The 25560-nt window shown below is 39.4% G+C and overlaps 3 protein-coding genes across 3 annotated transcripts in view; all 3 read right to left on the bottom strand.

Annotated features, from left to right (window-relative positions):
• The window catches only part of LOC127440800 (gastrula zinc finger protein XlCGF57.1-like), a 93954-nt gene that overhangs the window by 31435 nt on the left and 36959 nt on the right, over positions 1-25560 (bottom strand). The gene's annotated exons all lie outside the window — the stretch shown is intronic.
• Positions 1-25560, bottom strand: part of LOC127440774 (gastrula zinc finger protein XlCGF57.1-like) — a 164610-nt gene that overhangs the window by 137900 nt on the left and 1150 nt on the right. The gene's annotated exons all lie outside the window — the stretch shown is intronic.
• The window catches only part of LOC127440565 (oocyte zinc finger protein XlCOF6-like), a 119458-nt gene continuing 112219 nt past the window's right edge, over positions 18322-25560 (bottom strand). Inside the window, exon 6 of the mRNA XM_051697241.1 lies at positions 18322-21939. Within this exon, the coding sequence (XP_051553201.1) occupies positions 21017-21939 (923 nt within the window). The 3' untranslated portion in view covers positions 18322-21016. The remainder of the gene's footprint in view (positions 21940-25560) is intronic.

The raw sequence follows: 25560 nt of genomic DNA, 5'->3' as shown, positions 1-25560 counted from the left end.
AAACACCGCCATGTTGTCCTCTGCCAGCTGGACGGCCTCCTCCAGCGACACTGGGTGGTGGCACTGGACCCACTCGGACATGCCTCAAGGAAGTTGGGAGATGAACTGCTCCAGTAACACCAGATCGACAACTTCCACGGTGCCACGGGTTCTCCCCACCAGCAACCATTCCCGGCAGGTGTCACGGAGTTGCTGCGCAAAAGCGAACGGTGGCTGTGCTTCCCGAAGCTCAGGGACCTGAATAGCTGCCGACTCTACTCCTGGGTCCAACTGACCCGTTGCTGGATGGCCTTTTTCAGATGGCTGTAATTAAGGAGGCTGGCGGCGGGGAGTTGCTGTGCCGCTAGCTGTACCTCCCCGGAGAGTAAGGGCAACAGGCGGGCCACCCACTGATCAGGAGGCCACCTCCATACCTCGGCTGTCCTCTCGAACAGGTCGAGGAAGGCCTCCGGATCATCATTTGGCCCCATCTTCATCAGGGCCACAGGTAGGGTAGGCTCCGGGGAGAGCACCTGCTGGTCCTCCGCTTGTGCCTGGAGAAGGCATACCTCCATGAGGGTCTTGAAGATATCGCCCAGCGGTGAGGACTCCATAACAGCATTCTCCTCCAAAGGTCTCCCTCCGCCATCACTATAATGAGAGACAGTTGTTAGAATATTACAGCCCAGGTGATGAGCCTTACCACTTTTCCTCTGCCGCAGACAGACCCATGACCATGCCCCCCCATGCCACATACGTCGATCGATTACTGCCATGGAGTCGAAATTCACTGAGTTTGTTTAAAGAATGTCGGATGTTGAGAAACGGATCGATTATCTGAAGTCACTGGAGAGGGAATTAGCTGCTAAATCGCTAGCGACCAAGATAGATTTGGAATGCGTTTGAGAAAAGTTGGAAGACATTGAGAATCGTAACTGGCCAAACATTTTTGGAAAAATTCCAAATTGTTGGAATTCCTGAGCGAGCAGAGGGTCAGAATATGGTGGAATTTCTGGATGAGCTCATTCCGAGTCTGCTCGACATAACAGGCCGTAAACTGGAAATCGAGCGAGCTCACAGAGTTCCGGCTCGGAGACCCGTGGAAGGAGACAGGCCCGATCAATTTTGGCCAAATTTCTGAGATCATTCGACTGTACAAGTTTGACTTGTAATGTCATTGTATGTTACAAGTTTATGTTATAGCTGTTAATAAGAAGATATTGCTTTTGTAAATTTATTGAAGCAGACAAAGACCACTTATAATATGATCATGTCATAAAGCCTATTGACTGTTTACACTATGCTTCTTTTGCATGACAGCACTTATACGATTAACTTTATTAACTTCTGCTGCATTAAAATTGGACATTGCTTGTGTTATAATGCATTATATCTTAAGTATAGTGGAAGTCTTATAATGTATTATAACTGTAGTTATAATTAATTGTGAGAAGTTATAACTTATTATAAGGTATATTATGAGACATTATGAATGCAGAATAATGCATTAGAATCAGAATCAGCTTTATTGCCAAGTATGCTTACACAAACAAGGAATTTGTCTTGATGACAGGAGCCTCCAGTGCACAAACAATACAGCAAAAACAAAAAAACAAACAAATAGAACATAAAGTGAATAGAAAATAAAGTATATACAGAAATATATTATATATATATATATATATAAAGTTGTGCTGAAAAGTTTGCATACCCTGGCAGAAATTGTGACATTTTGGCATTGATTTTGAAAATATGACTGATCATGCAAAAAAAAAAAAAAAAAAAAAAAGTCTTTATTTAAGGATAGTGATCATATGAAGCCATTTATTATCACATAGTTGTTTGGCTCCTTTTTAAATCATAATGATAACAGAAATCACCCAAATGGCCCTGATCAAAAGTTTACATACCCTTGAATGTTTGGCCTTGTTATAGACACACAAGGTGATACACACAGGTTTAAATGGCAATTAAAGGTTAATTTCCCACACCTGTGGCTTTTTAAATTGCAATTAGTGTCTGTGTATAAATAGTCAATGAGTTTGTTAACTCTCACGTGGATGCACCGAGCAGGCTAGATACTGGGCCATGGGGAGCAGAAAAGAACTGTCAAAAGACCTGCGTAACAAGGTAATGGAACTTTATAAAGATGGAAAAGGATATAAAAAAGATATCCAAAGCCTTGAAAATGCCAGTCAGTACTGTTCAATCACTTATTAAGAAGTGGAAAATTCGGGGATCTCTTGATACCAAGCCAAAGTCAGGTAGACCATAAAAACAAGTGAAGTTTGATCAGTCGCTTCCCTCGTACCTAAATCAACGGCTCCTTTCCAGAATAAAATGAAATATGCAGAAAATCACAGTATTACAGTTCTTGTATAGTGACAGGGCAGAAAGTCTTGAAGTTAGAGAAGAGAGGACAACGGCAGCAGATTATGCTAGCCGGTGTGCTCATGATGCTATGCCCTGCGGGCTTCCGACGTGCCGTGCACAGCGTGTTTTTAAACAGATTTAGCGCTTAGAACTTTCTTCCAAAAATTCAGAAATATTATGTATTTTTTGGTACTTTGTAATTGTGGTGAAATATAATTGTAGCGAAGTTGAATACTTAATTTTTAATCAACTCAAGTAAAATAACTATTATTTATTTATACTTAGTTGAAAAATTTGAAAAATGTACTTTAGTACTGTAACGAGAGTAGTTGTAATTCGTTACTTTCTACCTCTGACAAAGTTCAATTACCCACTCTCGAAAAACATCTGATTATTAATATCCATCATCCCAGGAAAAAGCTGATGTAGTAATCCAGAAATCACTTTATTTTCTTTATAGTCACACAGTACATATGTGATGAAAACTCAAATCGTGTTTCACCATGAAGTCACGCACACCCATACACATACATATTTGAAATGGGTGATTCTCTTTGAATACTTTGTTTTTTATATGTTATTTCTGTTTAGGGAATTGTAAAATGAGCACAATCCTCTCAGTGGCAGGCTAGCAGCTAGTTGTTTACTGTTGGCGGCTATGGAGCTCCTCTCATTTCTCAATGCAGGTTTTAAACCAATCACAGGCTGCAGCACCTCCCACAGTCCCACAGTTCCTATATGTCCCAAAAGTATCTCCCCGGAGTAAGAGCTAAAAATGTCCCCTAAAACGGCTTCGAGGAACTATAGTTCCTTAGGTGTGAAAACGACGAAAAGCACTAGTCCCGTGGAAAAGTACCTAAAACAGCTTTAGACCCGCCAGTAACTGAATTTACACACACAATCCTGTTAAGAAGTTTACATTCCCTTGGTTTCTAATATGGTGTGTTGCTTTCTCGATGATCAATGACTGTTTGTGTAATAATTGTTCATGAATCCCTGCTTTGTCCTGAGCATTGAAGATGTCTACTTTTCTTAAGAAAAAAACCCAACTACAGTAAAATTATTTGGTTTCTCTGCATCTTCTGCACATTTGAGTTCTTCCCAACAGTGGATATATATGAGGTCCAGATTTTGACAATTGAGGGTCTTGAAGATAATACACAACTATTACAAAAGTTGCAAACAATTATTGATGCTCATGAAGGCAACATAAGAAGAACCAAGGGGTGCAAACTTTTGAACAGAATGATTTGTGTAAATAAGAGTCAATTTTGTGTTATGTAGCTTTTGAAGGGCAGTACTACATAAAAAGATATAATCTCTTATAGGCTATTTGTATACATTCTGAAAGGCGTGTGAAAACTTATAAAAACAAAAGGGTTATGCAAACTTCTGCACTTAACTGTATAGGCTATATAGTTTGTGAAAATGTATATTTTATTTTAGATTTAGTTTTTTCACGATTTAACCACATTTTAGCTTTTTTAATGTACAAATTCCATGTAGCCTATCCTATCCATATGATGTCATATTGCATGTGCAATTATGAAATGACTTCACAAAAATTCACAACATTGTAACTAAAATTCAAAATACAACCCCCACATCTGAACATATAAGTGCTTGTACTATGTAAAAAGTGCAATGTAGCTGTCTAAATGTGACATTGTCTGATTTACCTCCTTGCTCGTGTGGAAATGAACATTACAGAAAAATACTCGCTTACATATTCACATGCTGCATGAAGAAATGCATCGGCTGCTTTCAACTCAATGTTGAAAACAAATTTTTTATTGGTGCATTTCTACTTGTACTGAATGACAGGATGACAAAGAGTGCACGCCAAGCGTATGACGTCATTGTCATGGTATCCAGATACATTTCAGCAGATTTGCAGAAAGACTAGAATGAAAGTATCATCAAATCAACGTGCAACGCTTCGAAATTGCTTCTCTTCTCTGCAAACGATACCAAAAACAATAGCGAGAAGGAAAATGAGTACATCAAAAATAGAAAAAAAATCAGTGAGCCTACCAGCTGAAACCAGGACATAATTACAATATTTAGAGAATTGTCGGGACACCAGGACACACCTCTTCAAAAAACGGGACTTCTGGTCACCATAATTAAATGCAACAAGAAAACAATCCCGCAACGTGAAAACAATCTCTCATACAACATTTAATGCCATGGCCTTATGAATTAAAGACTTGTTGCTCTGATTTAAGACCTTTTTAAGACCTGCGGAAACCCTGCCTACACAGTTTTCATATACAGTCCCTACCTTTTTCTCCTTCCCATCACCTGCTGCTGTCTCTCTCCTCTCTCTCCTTCTGTTGCTGTCTCTCTCCTCTCTCTCCTGCTGCTGCTGTCTCTCTCTCTCTCTCTATCTTCTACTTCCATCTCTCTCTCTCTCCTCTCTCCGTCTTTTGCTGCTCTCACTCTTCATCTTCTCCCGCTGTCTCTCTCCTCTCTCTCTCCATCTTCTGCTGTTGCCATCTCTCTCTCTCATTCTGCTTCCATCTCTCTCTCTCTCCATCTTCTGCTTCCATCTCTATCTCTCCTCTCCATTTTTTTGCTGCTATCTCTCTCCATCTTCTGCGGCTCTCTCTCCTCTGTCCATCTTATGCTGCTGTCTGTCTCTTCTGTCCATCAGTCTATCTGTCAGTCAGTCTCTTTGTCTGTCTGTCCGTCAGTCTTTTTGTCTGTCAGTCTCTTTGTCCGTCTCTCCATTATCTGCAAAAAGGTGGAACCATTAATGGGTACTTTCATGGTTTGAGAGTTGCAAATCGGTCTATGACACTGTTATGGTCTGTACCGCACACAGCCCCCCTCTCAATGGACATCACTGCTAGGTGATTGAGCCTGTCTTGGCCCATGTTTCTTCTCAACCACACGTGCAGCCGGCGCAGAGCACTGAACTATCTTTCGCAACTTCAGCTGCTAACAGGAATTGTAAGTGCAGCTTGAAAAACTGATCTCAGGCTTGGAAACATATCAGGGTCAAGGAGCTTGTATATGCTTGCCACATCTGAAATGGCCTCTTCTTTTTTTTCTTCTGCTTAGATAGTGCTTAGCAACCACAAGCTCCTCTTTACTGACTGTCATATGGTACTGTTTAGCAATGAGCTGGAGGGAGTCTTCATTTAGAAAGTCATCCGATGCTGGAGGGCAAGCTTGAATGCCTTTCATCAGCTCTGCACCCACACCACAAAATCTCCTTGTGAGCTCACCTATCATCCTGTCAAGACATGGGTAGTAGATGTTGTACCTTAACTCATCCCCAGTGATCACATTAGCCCTGGTGCCGGAAGAGGACTCCACAACATAGTCTTCCAATCGCCTCTGCTTGCGCCTGTTTACAGTTTGGGTCTCTGACAGATTGTTGGCCTCAGAAATGGCTTTTGCCTCCTCGTAAATGTTCTCTGCACTTTGCTCACTACGCAATGATTGTAGCGTTTCAAGGACAACATCTTTGTAAAGTGTTGCTTGTGCCAGGTCTAGATCATTCTTCTGAAGGTACTTATGGAGCCCTTCTGTGGCGGACAGCATCCTCTTAAACATCACAAGCATATAAACACTTGAAAATCTCAACAGTTTTGACAGCAGTCCAACTGCTGTGGATGTTCCAATTTCTTCTAGGCACCTTAAAACTGCTGTGAGATTGACAATCACAGCATTGACTGATCACAGCTGGCATGCCCATCGGGTTTTGGACAACTGAACAAGTTCACTCTCCACTAAGCCAAGGACTCTCTGCATGTCAGTGAAAGCCTGATGATTGACAAGAGAAATGCTGAAGAAACAATATACACTCTCCAGTGTTTCAAAGAGATCAGTGGTCTCTGGCACAGCCCTGCATGTATGGCAAAGCATCAAATTCAGCTCATGTGCATAGCAGTGCACATAAACTGCTTCTGGGTGTTTGTCACGGAAACTAGCCTGAACTCCACCAACTGAACCACTCATAACTGATGCCCCTTCATAGGCTTGAGCCACACATCGAAGGTCATTAAGGCCGTTGGATTCTAGCACATGTTCAATTGTATCTGACTGACATCGCATCAAAACCATTGAGGCTGCAAAGTTCAAGGAAACGCTCTTTGACTGTGCTATCGGCTCCAACATAGCGCACACAAACTGCAAGCTGTTCAACATGGCCATCCCTTGCCTCATCAGCCATCACTGCATACATTTTTGACTTCTTCCATCTCATTAATTATGCAGTAACTTCCTCTGCACAACATTGAATCATCTCTTTCTGTGAGGAAGGAGAGAGATAAGTGGAATGAGATGGAGCTTTGAAGTTTTTGAGAAAGGGGTCAAATTCCTGCAGGAGTTTAATCATTTCAATGAAGTTTCCCTGAATGTCACAGGACTCCATTTCATTATGGCCCAAGAATCTAGTGACAGCTACAACTCGACGGATGTATTCTCGCCTTTCAGTAATCTGACCAGCTTGTGCCACATTAATTTTCTCTATGACACTGCCTTGTATCAAACTGGCTTGTAAGACTTCCAATTAACCATTGAAGCTTTGTGTACTGAAGTTTTTTCATGCTCTCTGAAGCTGTCTAACGCTCGTTTCCAGTTGGAAAATCCAGTGGTGGCAATAGTGTCCTTGTTAACTCGTGACTCTTTCTTCCCAAACAGCCTGCATGAGAAGCAGAATTTCTGCTTACAGAATATTCTAGCCACTCAAATGAATCAAACCATTTCAGCTGGAAAGACCTTCTTTGCAGTCCAAAGCTAGTGAGTGGATATTCTTTCAGTTTTCCCCATTCAGGGCCTGTCTGCAAAGTCCCTAAATCCTCTACTCTGCTGTCCTCCAATAAATCCTCCTTTCTCCTCTTTGAATCATCTGTGATGCAAAAAGGACAGTTTCAGGACAAGTAAGTTAGTTTTAAAACAAAAAAGTTTAAAAAAATATTCTCAAGTATCACAGGATTATGCTTTAAAATAGACACTAAAAAGGGAGGGAAGATTCAAAAGTGTACAAAATTCCAGTTGCAAAAAAGCCCACGTGTAACCATCTGTGATGATGTTTTGATGATTTTTGGTTGCAATTTTCATGTATTTTGTCATACACATTGCAATAGTTAGGCTATGTTTTTATATATTTTTCAGGAAGGCAAAATAGTGGTATTTCAATATAGCCTAAATGTGTTTTGACATCAATTGAATGGTGGTTGATGTATGAGATGCCAAAATAAGTTAAAGTGAAAATATTAATCATTATAGTCTAACTTCAGGTAGACTGCACTCCACAAAATTAACCTGTTTAATATTGACATTTCATTTAGCTAAATCCATTCCAATGCAGCCTACAGGCATGAGGAGGATTCAAATTTTATTTAATCAAAAGTGCTTAATTCATTGACTTTCTCTGACACACAAAGTGACACCAAATAATTGCTACCAATTACGATGCCTGGTTCTGATTCAGCTGCGGCTGGCTCCTCAGGCTCAACATTGCTACCCTCTGCAAAACCATGAAGTCAAATTAAGTTAATCTCAAAATAAACTGCTTGGCAACAGAAACTAACATCCTAGTTCCTTGCTTTGCAAATAACCTAATACATATTTCTGGTTAAAACTGGGTTAGTAGATTGTACTGTCGGCTATCTACTTCTCGGTAACCTTTTAATAATCTGTAGCTTACTACAAGCTGCCTACTTTGAGGGTAATGTTAGCTTGCTAGTTACTATCATAAGTGGACTAGCACACCCCATGCAGACCATTTTTTCAACCGATTTGATTTACTTAGCCCACGAGAAAAACCCGGATAAACCACAATGAGAGACAAGTGTCATCCACTGGCTATGGCAATTATGATTAAGATGTAGGCTATTTCTCTACAAAATGTACACTTATTTCTAAATACATAGTATAACGTTATATTTATTTCTTGAAATTGGACATTTGGATGTCCTTGACCAGCCCACAAGCTTAAAAACATTAAGCTAAACATGTAGGTAACATCAGTAAATCCTCACCATTACTCTTCTTTTCGATAAAGTCCAAAAGGCTGCATTGATTTTTTTTCTTGACATTTCATTTTTCCTCCAGAGTGACACAGGCTGCCTCCCTAGCGGGAGCGGGAGGGGGGTGGGGCAGGGGGTCAAGTCACGTGAACTTCAAACAAAATGTAGCAATATTATTGCGTAGCCTACGTTCTTTGAAGACCTGCGAGACTGCATCATGAAGATGGTTGCATATTCATACAGAAAATATTCTTGTTGTTGTTGTTGAGCTGCATCTAAACTTTGTGTTGCCTACATTTAAAATTTCATTCGGGGCTACAGTCAAAACATTCAGGGCTGAAGCCCCGGAAAAATGACCTGGTGACGCTGATGCACCAGAGTCTCAACCAGCTCCACATTTTCGGCCTTGTGATTGCCCAGGAAGCCCCGAACCACTGCGAAAAAGCTGTTTCATGCCGCTTTCTCCTTACTAGTGAGCTTCTTGGGGAATTCATTGCACTCCAGGATCTTCTTTATCTGTGGTCCGATGAAGACACCGGCTTTGACCTTTGCCTCAGACAGCTTAGGGAAGAAGTCTTGAGGGTACTTGAAGGCTGCCGGCTCCTTAACTAGAGATCTGACAAATTGTTTCATAAGGCCCAATTTGATGGTGCAGTGGTGGCATCAGCACCTTCAGTGGGTCCAACCATGGCTCCCACTTGATGTTGTTCCTCCCCACAGAGAACTCGGTCCACTGTAGCCAGTCCTGCCTGTGGTAGTGCGCCTTGGTGTCCCTGCTGTCCCAAAGGCAAAGATAGCAGGGAAACTTGGTAAAACCACCTTGGAGACCCATCAGGAATGCCACCATTTTGAAGTCTCCTATGACCTCCCAGCCATACTCATCATACTTCAAGGCATCCAGCAAGGTCTTGCTATGTATCCACTTAGGCAGCAGGAACTAAACTGAACTGGTGGGCTTAAGGCCCCTGAATTTATACTACTATTTATATTACTGGAAAGTTCTAGAAGTTATTCCAAGTTTACTCAGCACTGAATCTATCTGGAATGTTCTGGAAAATAGGTAAATTTCAAAATATCACTGTCCTGGTCACAAAAGCAAAGTTTGTGGGGAATAAACCCTATTTCTATACTTTTGAGGCATAAGCAATTAGGAAATAATAGTTACTACCCAAGAACCAAAAAATAAAAAATAAATAAATAAATTTTATATATATATATATATATATATATATATATATATATATATATATATATATATATATATATATACAGTATATATATATATATATATATATATATATATATATATATATATATAAAATTTTTCTTTTTTTGGTTCTTGGGTAGACACCACGTTGCAGAAGATGAACAACCAAATATCAGTGGTCACAAAACCAGCTGAACCACAAATTCCTAAAACCCAAAGTTTCCAGTTACCTAGCAGCCACATCATTAAAAGATCTGCTTTCAAGAGTGAACCACCTTCACCTCACTCAATGATTCACCAAGCATTCAATACCTCTCATCAACATCCCTTTGCACATTCTTTGCCATTCAACTCATGGCAAGAAGATTTTATCAAAGCAGCTAGTATGACAGATTTTGCTAAATTTCTTGCACGCAAAGAACTTGTCACCACCGGGCTCACAAAGTTTGATGATTGTCCTGAAAATTACCGAGCATGGCAAGCTTCTTTCATCAATGTCATTGAAGGATTAGATCTCACAGCAGGTGAAGAACTAGATCTCTTAAAGTGGCTGGGTAAGGAATCATCAGAGTATGTCAAGAGATTCAGATCTGTGCACATAATCCCAAAGTAGCTCTTCAAATGGTCTGGGACAGACTCAACCAGTGCTACGCTGCCCCTGAAACTGTAGAAAGTGTGCCATTTAGAAAGCTTGATACTTTTCCTCGCATATCCAACAAAGACATTTTCAAGTTAAGAGAACTCAGAGATCTTCTTATGGAATTACAGTCTGCCAAAGAGGATAGGTACTTACCAGGGTTAGCTTACCTGGATACTGCTCGTGGCATCAACCCCACTGCAGACAAATTGCCACATAATCTGCAGGAGAAGTGGATTTCTATTGGATCAAGGTACAAAAATGAACACAAAGTACCCTTTCCTCCGTTTTTATTTTTTACACAATTTGTATGTTGTAAAGCCAGGACGTGAAATGATCCAAGCTTTATGCTGTCTACAAGCAACACCACGGCTCCCAGGTATGAAAAGCCCTCACTTAAGAACACAGTATCAAAAAGTTTCATATCTGCACACAAGACAGATGTAACTGCTTCACTGGAAACTCGAACTGAGAAAAAAGTAAAAAGAGATGGCCTGACAAAAAACTGCCCAATCCATAATAAACCTCATCCACTTGCAAGGTGTAGAGTGTTCAGATCGAAGTCCACAGAGGAATGCAAAACATACCTCAAAGAAAATAATGTGTGCTTTAGATGTTGTGCATCAACCTCTCACTTAACCAGAGACTGTAAAATGCTGCTAAAATGCAAGGAGTGTGAAAGTAATCATCACTCCACAGCTATGCATCTAGGCCCGGCCCCTTGGACCTCAAACTCTGCAGAACAAGAGCATGCAGAACTTGAAACTGAAAAGGAAGTAAACCTCAACAGCCCAGCTTCTATAAGTTCCCAGTGCACAGAGTCACAAATCAGTCATATACTATATAGTCTAGTCAAAAAAGAGTTAATAAAGTTGACAAATTATAAAGATGTATAATTTGTCAACATTATGAACAATTTTGAACAGCACACTATATAGTAAATGTGAACTCATTTAAGCAAAGTAAAGTCAATCGCATGGGTGGGGTCAATGAGCATCAACAGGGTAAAGCACACTCTTGATAAAAGGCCTGAGATGAAGAAACATTTTCAAGATTTTTAGGGAAAGGTGTTAGACAACAAACATGCTGAACTGGCTCCTCTGCTCAAAGAAAATGAGGAATGCTGGTATCTACCAATTTTTGGAGTCTACCATCCACAAAAACCAGATCAGATAAGGGTGGTTTTCGATTCCAGAGCACAATACCTTGGTATCTCTTTGTATAACATTCTTCTCACAAGCTACGATGACTTGAACAATTCCCTCTTAGGAGTGTTGTTACGCTTCCGAAAAGAGCCAATAGCCATAACAGCTGACATTCTGCAAATGTTCTATTGCTTTTTGGTACAAGATGATCACAGGAAATATTTAAGGTTTTTGTGGCACAGAGACAATGACATGTCAAAAGAGATCACAGAGTACCAGATGCGTGTCCATGTCTTTGGGAACAGCCATCCCCTGCCATCGCAATCCATGGTCTAAGACGTGCTGCACAGGAAGGCGAGCATGAATATAGGACAGACACTTGCCAGTTTGTTGAGTTACATTTCTACATGGATGATGGTCTGATATCTTTCCCAAATGAAGTGGATGCTATCAATTTGCTTAAGCGTACCCAGACAGTTCTCGCTCAGTCAAACATAAAGCTTCAAATTCAGCTACAGTGATAAAAGCCTTTACTCCAGAGGATCTAGCTAAATGCATAAAAGACCTGGATCTCACCAGAGAAACTCTGCTGAGTCAGAGAAGTCTTGGATTATGTTGGGAAATGGATTCAGATATGTTCACCTTTCAGGTTACAAACACTGATAGGCCTTTCACTCGTCGTGGAGTATTGTCTATCGTCAAGAGTCTTTTTGACCCTCTTGGGTTAGTGGCACCAGTGACTATAAAAGGAAGAGCTTTACTGAGAGAAATATCTCATGACACAAATGACTGGGACACACCACTCCCTGATGCCGAACAAGAGGAATGGGAAGTATGGAGAAATTCCTTACAGGATCTGAAAAGTCTCCATATACCACTTACTTACGTTTCACTATCACTTTCCAGTGGATAGCATAGAGAGTTATGTCTCTTCTCGGATGCATCAAATATGGCCATAGCTGCAGTAGCCTATATTTGGGTTATTATTGAAGAGGGACTAAGTCAAGTGGGATTCGTCTTGGGCAAAGCTAAACTAGCCCCTCAGCCAGAACCCACCATTCCATGCCTTGAATTGTGTGCAGCAGTATTAGCTGTAGGAATGGCAGAACTAATACTTGAAGAAATGGACATCAAGCCAGATGCAGTCAAGTTCTAGTGTGATAGTAAGGTAGTTCTTGGCTACATATTCAACGAGACCAGATGTTTCTTTGTATATTTGCACAACAGAGTGCAACAAATCTGCCAGAGCACAGTTCCAGAACAGTGGTACTTTGTGCCAACAAAACAGAACTCGGCGGATCTCGCCACCAGGTCAGTGTCTGCATCACAGCTTGCTAACACAGTGGTTTACTGGTCCAGCTTTTCTGCAAACCCTTCTCAACTCACCAAGAATTTTGAGTTGATAAAGCCAGAATTGGATTTAAATCCGGCCACATGTCACAAGTCTTGTCACTGTAATTACAGAAATGCTTCTGTTCCTGGAGAGCTCTTCTTAGAGCTGTCACACTTCTTATTCACATAGCTCGTTCATTCAAGTCAGACTCAATGGCAACGTCAAATGAATGTAAAGGCTGGCACCTATGTGAAAAGGTCAGAACTCCAGAAGAACTCTTTGCATGCCAAGCTCGTTATCCTCAAATCTGTGCAGAAAGAAACATACAGTGATGAACTCAGGGCCTTGGCAGAACAGAAGAACATCCCATGATGCAGTTTACTTTGGAAACTTAACCCTCAGATTCAAAATTAACTGCTAAGAGTAGGCAGATGCCTGAAAAATGCTCCGTTAGACCTGGATGAGAGAAATCCCATCATCCTACCTAAGTCATGTTACAACACTGTTGGTGAAACATTACCATCAAGAAGTAAAACATCAAGGTCGTAAATTCACTGAAGCAGCAATCAGGGCTGCAGGCTTGTGGATCATGAATGGTAAAAGGCTCATCGGTTCCATTTTGCATCACTGTGTTACCTGTCGCAAACTGATGGGTAGAATGGCACAACAGAGAATGGCAGATCTTCCATTGGAATGTCTTGACATGTCCCCTCCTTTCACCTATGTGGGTTTGGATGTATTCGGCCCATGGACTGTTGAGACTCAGCGCACTAGAGGAGGTGCAGAAAACAGTAAACGTTGGGCAGTCCTTTTTAAGTGTATGAGTACTTAGAGCATTGCACACTGAAGTGATAGAAGCCATGGATACATCCAGCTGTATCAATGCATTACGCTGCTTCTTTGCTATAAGGGGACCAGCAAAACAGCTCAGATCCGATTGTGGAACAAATTTTGTTGGAGCATGCAAAGAACTCAGTTTCACAATAGATCGCACTGTTCAGAAATACCTAAGTGATAAAGGTTGTTCCTGGCAATTCAACCCCCCTCATGCATCACACATGGAAGATGCATGGGAAAGAATGATTGGGATCACACGCAGAATACTTGACAGTATGTTGCTGCAAAACAAATCTACCCAACTTACTCATGAAGTTCTGTGCACATTCATGGCTGAAGTATCAGCAATAATTAATGGCAGACCTCTGGTTCCAGTCTCCTCTGATGCAGAGGCACCATTCCTATTAACCCCTGCCACGTTTCTCACGCTGAAGACAGGTTCACTTGATCCTTCTGGAAATTTCACTGACAAAGACCTTTTCAAGAGCCAATGGAAACGTGTACAAGCTCTTGCAACTGAGTTCTGGACTCGCTGGAGGCGAGAGTATCTTCCCATCCTGCAAAGCAGATATAAATGGACTGTAACACAACGCAATATTCAAGCTGGAGACACTGTTCTCTTAAAGGACAGGGAAGTGTCTCACAATAAGTGGCCTATGGCAGTAGTCACTTTTCCCAGTGCTGATGGAAGGGTGAGAAAAAGAGGTTAAGACCACCTCGCAAGGGACTCTCAAGAAGTTCTTAAGACCAATTTCAGAAATAATTTTGCTTCCTAACTCTTTAGGAAGAAGCAAAATTATTTCTGAAATTGGTCTTAAGAACACTGAAAATTCTTGAACACATATAGTGATGTCTACAGACGTCAGGCGGGGAGTGTTATGCCTTTAATTTCACAGACTTTAGCGCCACCTTATGGACACTTAATACAAACTCATTCAATAAAGAGAATCAGGAAGTTCCTTTCATTCAGTCACATGTTGCTTCAGAGACATACATTAAAGGTCTCTCAATCTTCATCAATCCTTGCTTGTAAAGTTTAAGAAATCAATGGCTGTAAGTAATTTTATTTTTTACAGTGCATCCGGAAAGTATTCACAGCACTTCACTTTTTCCACATTTTGTTACAGCCTTATTCCAAAATGGATTCAATTCATTATTTTCCTCAAAATTCTACAAGCAATACCCTATAATGACAACATGAAAGAAGTTTGTTTGAAATCTTTGCAAATTTATTAAATAAAAAACAAAAAATTAAAAATAATCACATGTACATAAGTATTCACAGCCTTTGCTCAATGCTTTGTTGAAGCACCTTTGTTGGCATACCTATTTTTGGGCAGTTTCTCCCATTCTTCTTTGCAGGACCTCTCAAGCTCCATCAGGTTGGATGGGGAGCGTCGGTGCACAGCCATTTTCAAATCTCTCCAGAGATGTTCAATAGGGTTCAAGTCTGGGCTCTGGCTGGGCCACTCAAGGACATTCACAGAGTTGTCCCGTAGCCACTCCTTTGTTATCTTGGCTGTGTGCTTAGGTTCGTTGTCCTGTTGGAAGATGAACCTTCGCCCCAGTCTGAGGTCCAGAGTGTTCTGGAGCAGGTTTTCATCAAGGATGTCTCTGTACATTGCTGCATTCATCTTTCCCTCGATCCTGACTAGTCTCCCAGTTCCTGCCGCTGAAAAACATCCCCACAGCATGATGCTGCCACCACCATGCTTCACTCTAGGGATGGTATTGGCCAGGTGATGAGCGGTGCCTGGTTTCCTTCAGACATGACGCTTGCCATTCAGGCCAAAGAGTTCAATCTTTGTTTCATCAGACCAGAGAATTTTGTTTCTCATGGTCTGAGAGTCCTTCAGGTGCCTTTTGGCAAACTCCAGGCGGCTGTCATGTGCCTTTTACTGAGGAGTGGCTTCCGTCTGGCCACTCTACCATACAGGACTGATTGGTGGAGTGCTGCAGAGATGGTTGTTCTTCTGGAAGGTTCTCCTCTCTCCACAGAGAAATGCTGGAGCTCTGTCAGAGTGACCATCAGGTTCTTGGTCACCTCCCTGACTAAGGCCCTTCTCCCCCGATCGCTCAGTTTGGCCAGGCGGCCAGCTCTAGGAAGAGTCCTGGTGGTTCCAAACTTCTTCCATTTATGGATGATGGAGGCTACTGTGCTCATTGGGACCTTCAATGCTACAGAAATTTTTCTGTACCCTTCCCCAGATCTGTGCTTCGATACAATCCTGTCTCGGTGGTCTACAGACAATTCCTTGGACTTCATGGCTTGGTTTGTGCTCTGACATGCACTGTTAACTGTGGGACCTTATATAGACAGGTGTGTGCCTTTCCAAATCATGTCCAATCAATTGAATTTACCATAGGTGGACTCCAATCAAGTTGTAGAAACATCTCAAAGATGATCAGTGGAAACAGGATGCACCTGAGCTCAATTTGGAGTGTCATGGCAAAGGCTGTAAATACTTATGTACATGTGTTTTTTTCGTTTTTTATTTTTAATAAATTTGCAAAGATTTCAAACAAATTTCTTTCACATTGTCATTATGGGGTATTGTTTGTAGAATTTTGAGGAAAATAATGAATTTAATCCATTTTGGAATAAGGCTGTAACATAACAAAATGTGGAAAAAGTGAAGCGCTGTGAATACTTTCCGGATGCACTCTACATGTTATTGATCTCAGGTGTTAAGAAATTTTGATTATTTAATGCTTACTGGTGTTATTTTGTTTAAGGTAGTATTATGTAAGTCCATAAGCATGATTACTCTGTAATTGTAATGTTTAAATGTAATCTTTAAGTTAAGTTCATTATTGAATTCGTAATCTAAGATTTAGACAGATTTAAATGTCCTAAGCTAAATATCATGATGTTTGTGATACATACTGGATCTTTAAGATACAATTTACTCAAACACATTTTATTTGAGCTTTATACTGAAAACGCATCACATTTGTAAGAAGAATTTATTGTATACTCTTTATTTTGTTTTAGTTTCACTCTGTTTCGTGATTGAGCAAACAAGAAGTGCAAATCCATCTACTGTACTTCAATAAATAATGGAGCTAGGACGCACGCTTTTCGACTCTTTCATTGAATGGAGTTTAGCTTGCTGTCAATCTGTGTAAAAACCCCAAACACGGAGGGAGGACAATATACCCACGATATTAAGGGTCATTCTGGTTGGATACCTACTGTACATTTCTTGATTGAAATGTTTTTATATGATTTAATTAAAATGTTATGTAATAAAACTAGTTGTATGCATATTTCCAGTACGTTTAGTTATTAAAAAATAAATAAAAATAAATTTCGTACCATCATGGGGGACTATTCATGTCCTCGGTTCACGCATGCACACAGTAGCAGCAGCTCACTCATCAGTTCTCTGCACTGCGGACATGTCTGACAGAGACAGTTCAGAGATCAGTGTACTGCTGGCTCGTGAACTGTTGCGACCAACTCAGTGTATTATTGACTCGAGAACTGCTGTCTCCGGATCAGTGTACTGTCAACTTGAGAACTACTGCGACCGGATCACCATCAATGTTCATAAAACGGTAATACATAAAATGGTAAAGAATGTGAGTTTAAATAATGTGTATAGTAGTCATCTTTCTAAAGTCACTGTCAAACAGCAACACCAGAAAATAAACTTTCAGTGGAAAGCAGTGATAAAGATAACTGGGGGATAGAGAATAACAGGGAGATGACCCTTATTAGCATTTAATGTGTTTATAAGATAGACAGAAACAGAGATGTTTTTTTGTTTGTTTTTGTTTTAGACCAGAGGTGCCCAAACTACGGCCCGTGATGACCTTTGATTTGGCCCGCCTTGCCATAGATGACAAGAGGGTAAAAAAATAGAAAACAATAATATGGCATTGATGCAGCTCTTCATTTTTAATTAATCTTTTTGTTTTAAATTTTATTTATTTTTTATTTTGCATTATAAATACTATAGGTTATTTGTAAAGTAGAGAGCATAAGTGATTTAATTTTTAAAAATGTATATGCGTACTTCAATGACCTTTAAATAAGTACTGTCTGAAATTTCGCTCCATTGGCCATCCCACGTGCCACCCCAAAATATTCACTATGATTGGCCAGCTCCAAATTCGGAGGTGGGCATTCAATACTGCCAGACTGAACCTAGTTGGTTTAAAATGGAGCGGGAAATGAAGCAGTGTCAAGACATGACAGGTAATTAGGTGGACTCGCAGAACAGTACGTACAGTCATTCGAAATGAAATATGGCTTGAACGTGCACTATACGTTGTGCAGCATTTCATATCCACGTGAACGCGACCACTGAAGCGCATCCGTGAAGCGGGCTTGATGAAGTCAGGTGAGGGAGCATTTCAATATAAACAATGGTTCCATTCACTCCAAACACCGCACAACATTACCACAAGCACTATAAGTGAACAGACCAGGACTCTCAAAAATCCCTTTTCTGCCCTGCCAGCTAGACAAAAACGGTAATGCAGTAAACTAATTCTTCATATTTCATCTTATTCTGACGAAAACCCGTTTTGGGGTGTGTATAACATCTGTGTGCATCATAATGTAATTCGTTTGTCAAACGTGAGGACATCTCGTTTACTTGCAGCTATCAATTTTTAGGCAGATAGTTGCAAGTTTTTTAATAACCACAAGATACAATCCCATATTTCGGCAGGTTCTTAATCATAATCATATTTTGAAGTCAATGAAATTAATAGGCCTCTCAATTTTTCATTTGCAGAAATGTACGTCGTAGTTTTTATTTCCTTTCATAATGTAATGCATTCAGCCTTAGTCCATCACCTCTTAAGAAAAGAAGCAAAAGTACAATTCAAGTTTTTGATATCACAACAGGAAAACAGTTTTAATGTCAAATAAAAGTATGTAGGCTAAATGCATTCACTACGCAAAAACATTTTACAGCATTGTTTAATTAAATAATCCTACTACATTTGGCAGTCCCAATAAATGGTAATACTGAGTGAAATCCAGGACAGTGTGTAGCCTAGGTCTAAGAAATATCTTTAATATCTTCTTTGTCACATAACAAAACAATATCCTAACTGATAGTATTACGTCATGCCATTGTATCTTCATCTCTCCCAATCTGCACAGAACTACTGTGTTTAGTGTGAGATGCTCTGTTCTCAAAGAGACAGTAAACATGTTTTAATAGATGCTTACATTTTTAGCAGACATTTTATTCAAAGTGACACAATTGAGAGAGACACAATGCACATAAAAATTATATTGAAATCAGTTATGTGCATTGTGCAAGTATAGGACATTTGATGATTTTAATTTGAGAGTTCTTTGTGTTTTGCAGTATTAATATTTAATTTTAAAATAATACAGTTTGATATATGCAACTTTTACTTTTGGCCCACTGCCCTCAATCAAGTTTGATTTTTGGCCCTTCATAGGAAAAAGTTTGGGCACCTCTGGTTTAGACCAATAAGAAATTACTAATCCAACTAAGAAAAAATAATAAGCGAATGTGACTGCTGTGTGCATTTTCCATTTCCCTTTTTGATTTGTGACTAGTAGCACCTAATAAACAAGCAATAGAATTACTTTTTTTTTTTTTTTTTAAAGAGCAAATAATTTTCCAAAAAATGTATGTCCTCAAATGTGGACAGTGGGACTAAGTTGTGAAATTCTTAAAATACCAAGCTATAAAAAGTCAGAATTGTTTTTATCAAATTGTTTATTATGTTTCCAGAAGTGTTGGTAATTCATGTTTTTGAGACATTACAGACATTCCAGCTGATTTTCTGTAAAGCTGCTTTGGAACAATGTGTATAAAAAAAATACTAAAAAAAATACTTTTTTTTTTACAAACAAATAACTTGGCTTGAAATTATCATTAAAGCATTTTACCAATCAGAAATTAGCATAATTATGATTCAAAGTAATGGCCAGCATTATCCAATCATTGCCAATCATGTTAAAATAAAACTATATACTGTATATAAATTGTGGATCTATGAACTGATTACCATTATCCCATGCCAAAGATGTTGAGTGGTCCAAACATCAGCTGCAGCCTGAAACTGAACTTTACCAGATGTTTGCAGTGAATGCACTTAGCTGCATAGGAAAGCTACAGGATGCTCCCTTGCTCCTAATTTAGTGGATGACTTAACCTCAAGTGTGCTTTCTGCCTGCACTTATCTCAGAACAATTCGAAATGCACCTCATTTTCACCTGAACTCCACATAAAGCAACATTTTTCTGCTTTTGGTTGAACCCACTGATTCTCAAAGACAGTAAATATAGGATTATATAGGTAAAATATAGGTTATGATCATTTACATGGATAAATACGCTTTTCCACATTTTTCTGTCCCTAACCTTTGTGGTTCTTTTTGTATGACTTTCAACTACAGCTGTCTGGGCTCGTATTCACAAATAATCTTAAGGTTAAAGTAGCTGTGTGGAAATTTAGGAGCAATCTTAAAAATTAGGGGCTATCACTTCTAATTTTAGGACTCCTTAAATTTTCATCTAAGAGGAATTTATGAAGCATTTTAACGCTAAAAGTCGCTCCTAAACCCACGACAGCTTGGAAGTTGTCCTGAGGACTCCTAAATCTCTAAGAGTGACTCAAACAATTTGAAACATGCCTGCTGTCGTCAATCTACATTAAAAACAATGTTTTAGAATATTATGACAGCTTTTAAAAAGATAATGCCTATATAAACAATTGAGTTGACGAATTTTAATAATATAATACTATAATATTATAAATATTAAAATTGACATTGACCTTTTAAAAAGGTATCGCCTGAATCGTGAGGGTGTTTTCATTATTATAAACTCAGTTAAAGGTGCAGTCACCTCGCCCACGAACTGAAACAACCCAATTACAACGGAGATAAAGGTTTTTACAACTCTGCGCTCCCTGGCCATATGCAAAATGAAACTAGCACGAATAAATTGGGAGTTTCTGTCATCGGTCAGCAGAATCGTCAATCAAACTATAAATGTCCTCTCCAGACTGCACATCATCCGACAGTTCATAACGTATGTTTTTCTGCCAATGCTTACTCGATGCAGAGAAATAAGGTGGCATTCACGGCCATCATGGGGCTCCCTTGATACAGTAGAAGATGGGATGCATGCTTGTTTCACTGCATCAACACAGGATGAAGTGGTCAACAACTGAAAAAAAAAACCAAAAACAGTCTCTCTGTCTGTCTGTCTTTGCTGACAAATAGTGCTTGCCAGTCTACCAATCATTTGGGGCGATTTAAAAGTGTGCGCACATAAAACGTGATGTCATCCATAACAAGATTTTCTTAGTAAAACTTTCTCTTAGCAGTTTTGTGGAAGGTAGGTTTCAAGCAAAAATCCCTAGCTAGGAACTCTTTGGAGAACTCCTAGTAGTAAGATAAAAATCTTTGTAAACACGGGCCCAGATGTAATACACTGACTGAAGTTGACTGACTTAAAATGATTAGTTAAGACTGAAGTGTTGCATTAATAAGAGTTGACCCTAAAATTACATTTGTTCAATATGACAATTTTGGACAATTCTTTTTTACATGAGTCAGCAGATTACTTGATGTGCTGAAACTCTTCTCACATGAAGTGCATTTGAATGGCTTCTCTCCAGTATGCACTCTCTCATGGGTTTTCAGCTCTCCCGATGTAACAAAACTCTTTCCACATTGAAGGCATGCGAAAGGCTTTTCTCCAGTGTGAATTCTCATGTGACGGTAAAGACTTCCTTTTTGTGTAAAACTATTTCCACACTGAGGGCATGTGAAAGGCTTCTCTCCAGAATGAAGTCTCAGGTGACTCTGAAGATTTGAGGTCACTGCAAAACTCTTTCCACACTGATGGCATGTGAAAGGCTTTTCTCCACTGTGGATTCTCATGTGACGATTTAGATCTCCTTTATGTGCAAAACTCCTTTCACAGTGAAGGCATGTGAAAGGTTTCTCTCCAGTGTGGAATTTCATGTGAACATAAAGATGTCCTCTCTGTGTAAAACTCTTTCCACATTGAAGGCATGTGAAAGGCTTCTCTCCGGAGTGAAGTCGCAGGTGACTCTGAAGGCTTGATGTCTCTGAGAAACTCTTTCCACATTGATGGCATGTGCAAGGCTTTTCTCCAGTGTGAATTCTCATGTGACGGTTAAGATTTACTTTATGTGCAAAAATCTTTCCACACTGAAGGCAGGTGAAAGGCTTCTCTCCAGAGTGAAGTCTTAAGTGAGTTTTAAGGTTTCCTTTTTGTGTGAAACTCTTTCCACACTGAGAGCAGGTGAAGTAATGTTTGACTCTTGTTCTTCGAGTTCTTTTTTGTGTAAAATTATTTTCAGTCTTCGAGCCACTAACATCTTCACCAGTCATATTATCAAATGTCTGATACTGATGTTTCTCCTCCACGTCCCTCAGTTCTTGACTTTCTTCTTTCATTTCTATCAAGTCTAAAATGAACATAATAAATCAAGACAAATGTGAATAAGACATACAGTTGAACCCTTTTTTAAAGTATCTACTTTATGTGATCTTTTATATGCTGAAAGTTAATTCTCTCATGTAGATTCTGGTATTATTTGTTTGTTTAACTGTAATTTTACTGCTTCTGTGATTTTCTAACTACAGCTGTCAGATCTAGTGAACTGTCTGTAGCTTTGATAACTTAGGGTGTTTTCAGACTTGTAGCTTATTTGATTTGTATGGAGCCCCTTAGAGAACAGGGCAGGAATTTTTTTTACCGAAATAGTTTTGCGTGCCCTCGCAATAAATTTACCATGGTTTTACTACAGTAACCATATTTTAACCATGATATTCATAGTGCAACCACAGTAATACAGGAAAACAAAAACAATGTAAGACGGATCTGTTATGTACATTCTACTGATTTCACAACACCATAGTGGAAAAAGAAAGCATAACCGTGCCAACTGGCCCGGATCGGCATGAAACGGCATGGTTTTGCAATGAGAACTGTTCAGTCACAGTTATGTTAAGCACCACCTTTAGGGGTAGTGACCCAATTAAGCCCACCTATTGTTTTATTTTAAAATATAAAAAAGACAGAAAGCAAAAGAAAAAACTGTTGTTGCTGAGGAAATGCACACATTTGTTGGTATAATTTGACTTTTCATTTGGAGCCAATCAATTGTTTTGTTCTCGAGTTATTTGGGAAAATGTGCTGCCACTGTTCGGCGGCCATTATTTTCAAGTGGGCTTATAAGAAACAGTGCCTTTGAAAAGCAGAATATTTATTTTATTTGTTTAAACAACAATAACAAACATGCTCTACATTGTAAAAGTGTTTTTTATTCATGAAAAAAAATGTGTTTACCAAATTATTTAAGTTTATTTTCCACTGACACCTATTGGTCCTAATAAACCCACTGAGCACGTGGATGTGTATTTAAAATGTAATTTGGTATTATTAGTTGAATGCCACATAATGTATGATAGGCATATGGTGTCTTATTCATTGTGAAACTGTGTTTTCTTAATGGCATGAATCGCACTGAAGGCCTAGACTTCAAATGCACAGGCCGCTGCTGAGTGCTGCACTTTAGTAAGTACCACTTTCAGTGGCAATACTTTATACATTTCTCTCACACTGATACCTTCTTCAGAGCCTTTGTCATTTGAAATTAATGGAAATATTAATTGAAATATTACAGGTCAAATGTGTTCAGCAGTAACAAAAAACACTGCCTTACAAAGCCTAATAGTACCTGTATGCTTCATCACTGATGACAACATTTGTTAGTTTATTTTATTGTCATATTCAATCTATGAAAGATGTCCAAGAAAGGGTGAGAGAAAAAGGGACAGAAATAAAATCAACTCTTCTCAAAGTCTTTTCTTCTTAAAGGTAATTTATAATGGCATTGTATATATGTGCCCTCAGATGAACACATTGTATTATATAACAATGTGCCCTCTCGTAAATATCACATTTATATTTCAGACGTATTTATTTTACAATGCTCTTACCTTGTTCTTTTTTTTTTGTACATAACATCATAAAATTAGGAAGCTTGGACAGAAGTAATTTTTTTTCAGAGCAGAGAAAAGTTTGGGAAACTTTAAAAGCAAACACTACGAAAGGGAAAACTACAAAACCGCTCCTGTGCACGTGCATTCACGCAATGTAATTTGTTAGCGCTTGGTCTTCTGAAGAATGCGAAGTTGCGAACGGCCGACCAAAAGCAAACACCCAGGCGTTATATTCATACAAGGTTTGCATTAATGATTGATTTACTACTGATAATTAACTTACAAATCTACGGTGACAAGGAGGAGGACGGGGCCGGGCGTGCCAAGGAGAGGGATAAATGCAACGAGATGCGGCAGTTCAGGAGAGAGAGAGAGCCACATGCAGCTGCCGTGTGTGTGTTTATGTTTGTGTGTCTTTGTGTTCAAGTTTATTAAAAACATTACTTTGATGCTTCATCCGTTTCCCCCCGCCTCCTTTCCATTGAAGCCTGTTACATCTACTTTGCAACAAAACATCTTTGGAGCGCTCATGTGTATAGGGTGACTGGAACATATTTGACGCCCCTCAACTCCGAAAAAAAAAAAATCTACGGATCTGCACAATCTTCAAAACAGCGTATGAAGAGGAAAGTGGTTTCTATCCTTGACTTGTAACATTGTTCTAACCTTTTGAACAGCTAGTTAGCTATGTTAGCTTTAATGTTATCATCTCTCCACTTTGTCAGCAATGCAATTCCCCAGGGCAACGATTAGTTATAAACAAATTAATTATCAAACCACCTTTGGTTGTCTTAAATGACTGATTTATTGTACCATGACAATAATAATAATAACGTGTACTGTAGTCATTGCTTGGCTTTTCTCTGTCGATGTTTAAAACCCGCATTTAAAGCATCCATCTCAATAAATAGCCCAGTCATGTTGCAGAACAAACTCATGAACAGAACAATCATGAGTGATTGTTTTTTATCTAACCTCTAGAGGGAACCGTTATACTGTAGAACAGAGGAGTTCAGACTGTAGAAACCTCCAGCGCCGGCCACGGAGGAATTCGTCAAAAAATAACCATCGGGGGGCCTGGGTAGCTCAGTTAGTAAAGACGCCGACTACCACCCCTGGAGTCATGAGTTCGAATCCAGGGTGTGCTGAGTGACTCCAGGCAGGTCTCCTAAGCAACCAAACTGGCCTGGTTTCTAGGGAGGGTAGAGTCACATGGGTTAACCTTCTCGTGGTCGCTATAATGTGGTTCACTCTCGGTGGGCTCGTGGTGAGTTGTGCGTGGATGACGCAGAGAATAGTGTGAAGCCTCCACACACGCCATGTCTCCGTGATAACGCCCTCAATAAGCCACGTGATTAGTGCGGATTGATGGTCTCAGACGCAGAGGCAACTGAGATTCGTCCTCCGCCACCTAGATTGAGGCAAGTCACTACGCCACCACAAGGATTTAGAGCGCATTGGGAATTGGGCATTCCAAATTGGGGAGAAATAATAATAATAATAATAATAATAATAATAATTAAATAAAAACCATCGGAGCTGATTTTTTCCAATAGCCAATATTTAGAAAACGCAACTCTCTGCCCCGATTAATTGGTAAATCTAATATATCAGTTGACCTCTAGTCTAAATCTAAATATCTAAACCCAAATTGAGATATTTATTTAGTTAAATGCAAAGTATTTACATTTTTAAAAGCATAGTGGGCTTAAGAACACATGGGGGCTTAAATGGTACACATGTTGATCATAAGCCCACTCCAGACTTTCCACGTTTCCAATTAAATGAAGTAAACTAATTTTGTCAGTTTATGACAAAACATGAGTGTTTAGATGAGAGATTAATCGTTGATTTAGTACTCACTTTATTGGACTTCATTTCAACTCACTACTTCATTTCTTTAAGAAAACATGTAAAACTTAGATTTGGGTGGGCTTAATTGGGCCACTTCCCCTATACCCGTTTGTTGCCTCCATTCAAAAGACAGAAGCGATCGTACTAAAGTTACCTCAGGAATTATTAAACAACTCCTATGTTAAATGTGCAATTATATGTAATGTAGTCGCCAAAAGGCTATATAC

Source organism: Myxocyprinus asiaticus, chromosome 5 (assembly GCF_019703515.2).
Source record: "Myxocyprinus asiaticus isolate MX2 ecotype Aquarium Trade chromosome 5, UBuf_Myxa_2, whole genome shotgun sequence".
In the NCBI taxonomy this organism is placed as follows: Eukaryota; Metazoa; Chordata; class Actinopteri; order Cypriniformes; family Catostomidae; genus Myxocyprinus; species Myxocyprinus asiaticus.
The sequence above is the reverse complement of the archived record's forward strand: the minus strand, read 5'-3'. Positions and strand labels throughout refer to the sequence as shown.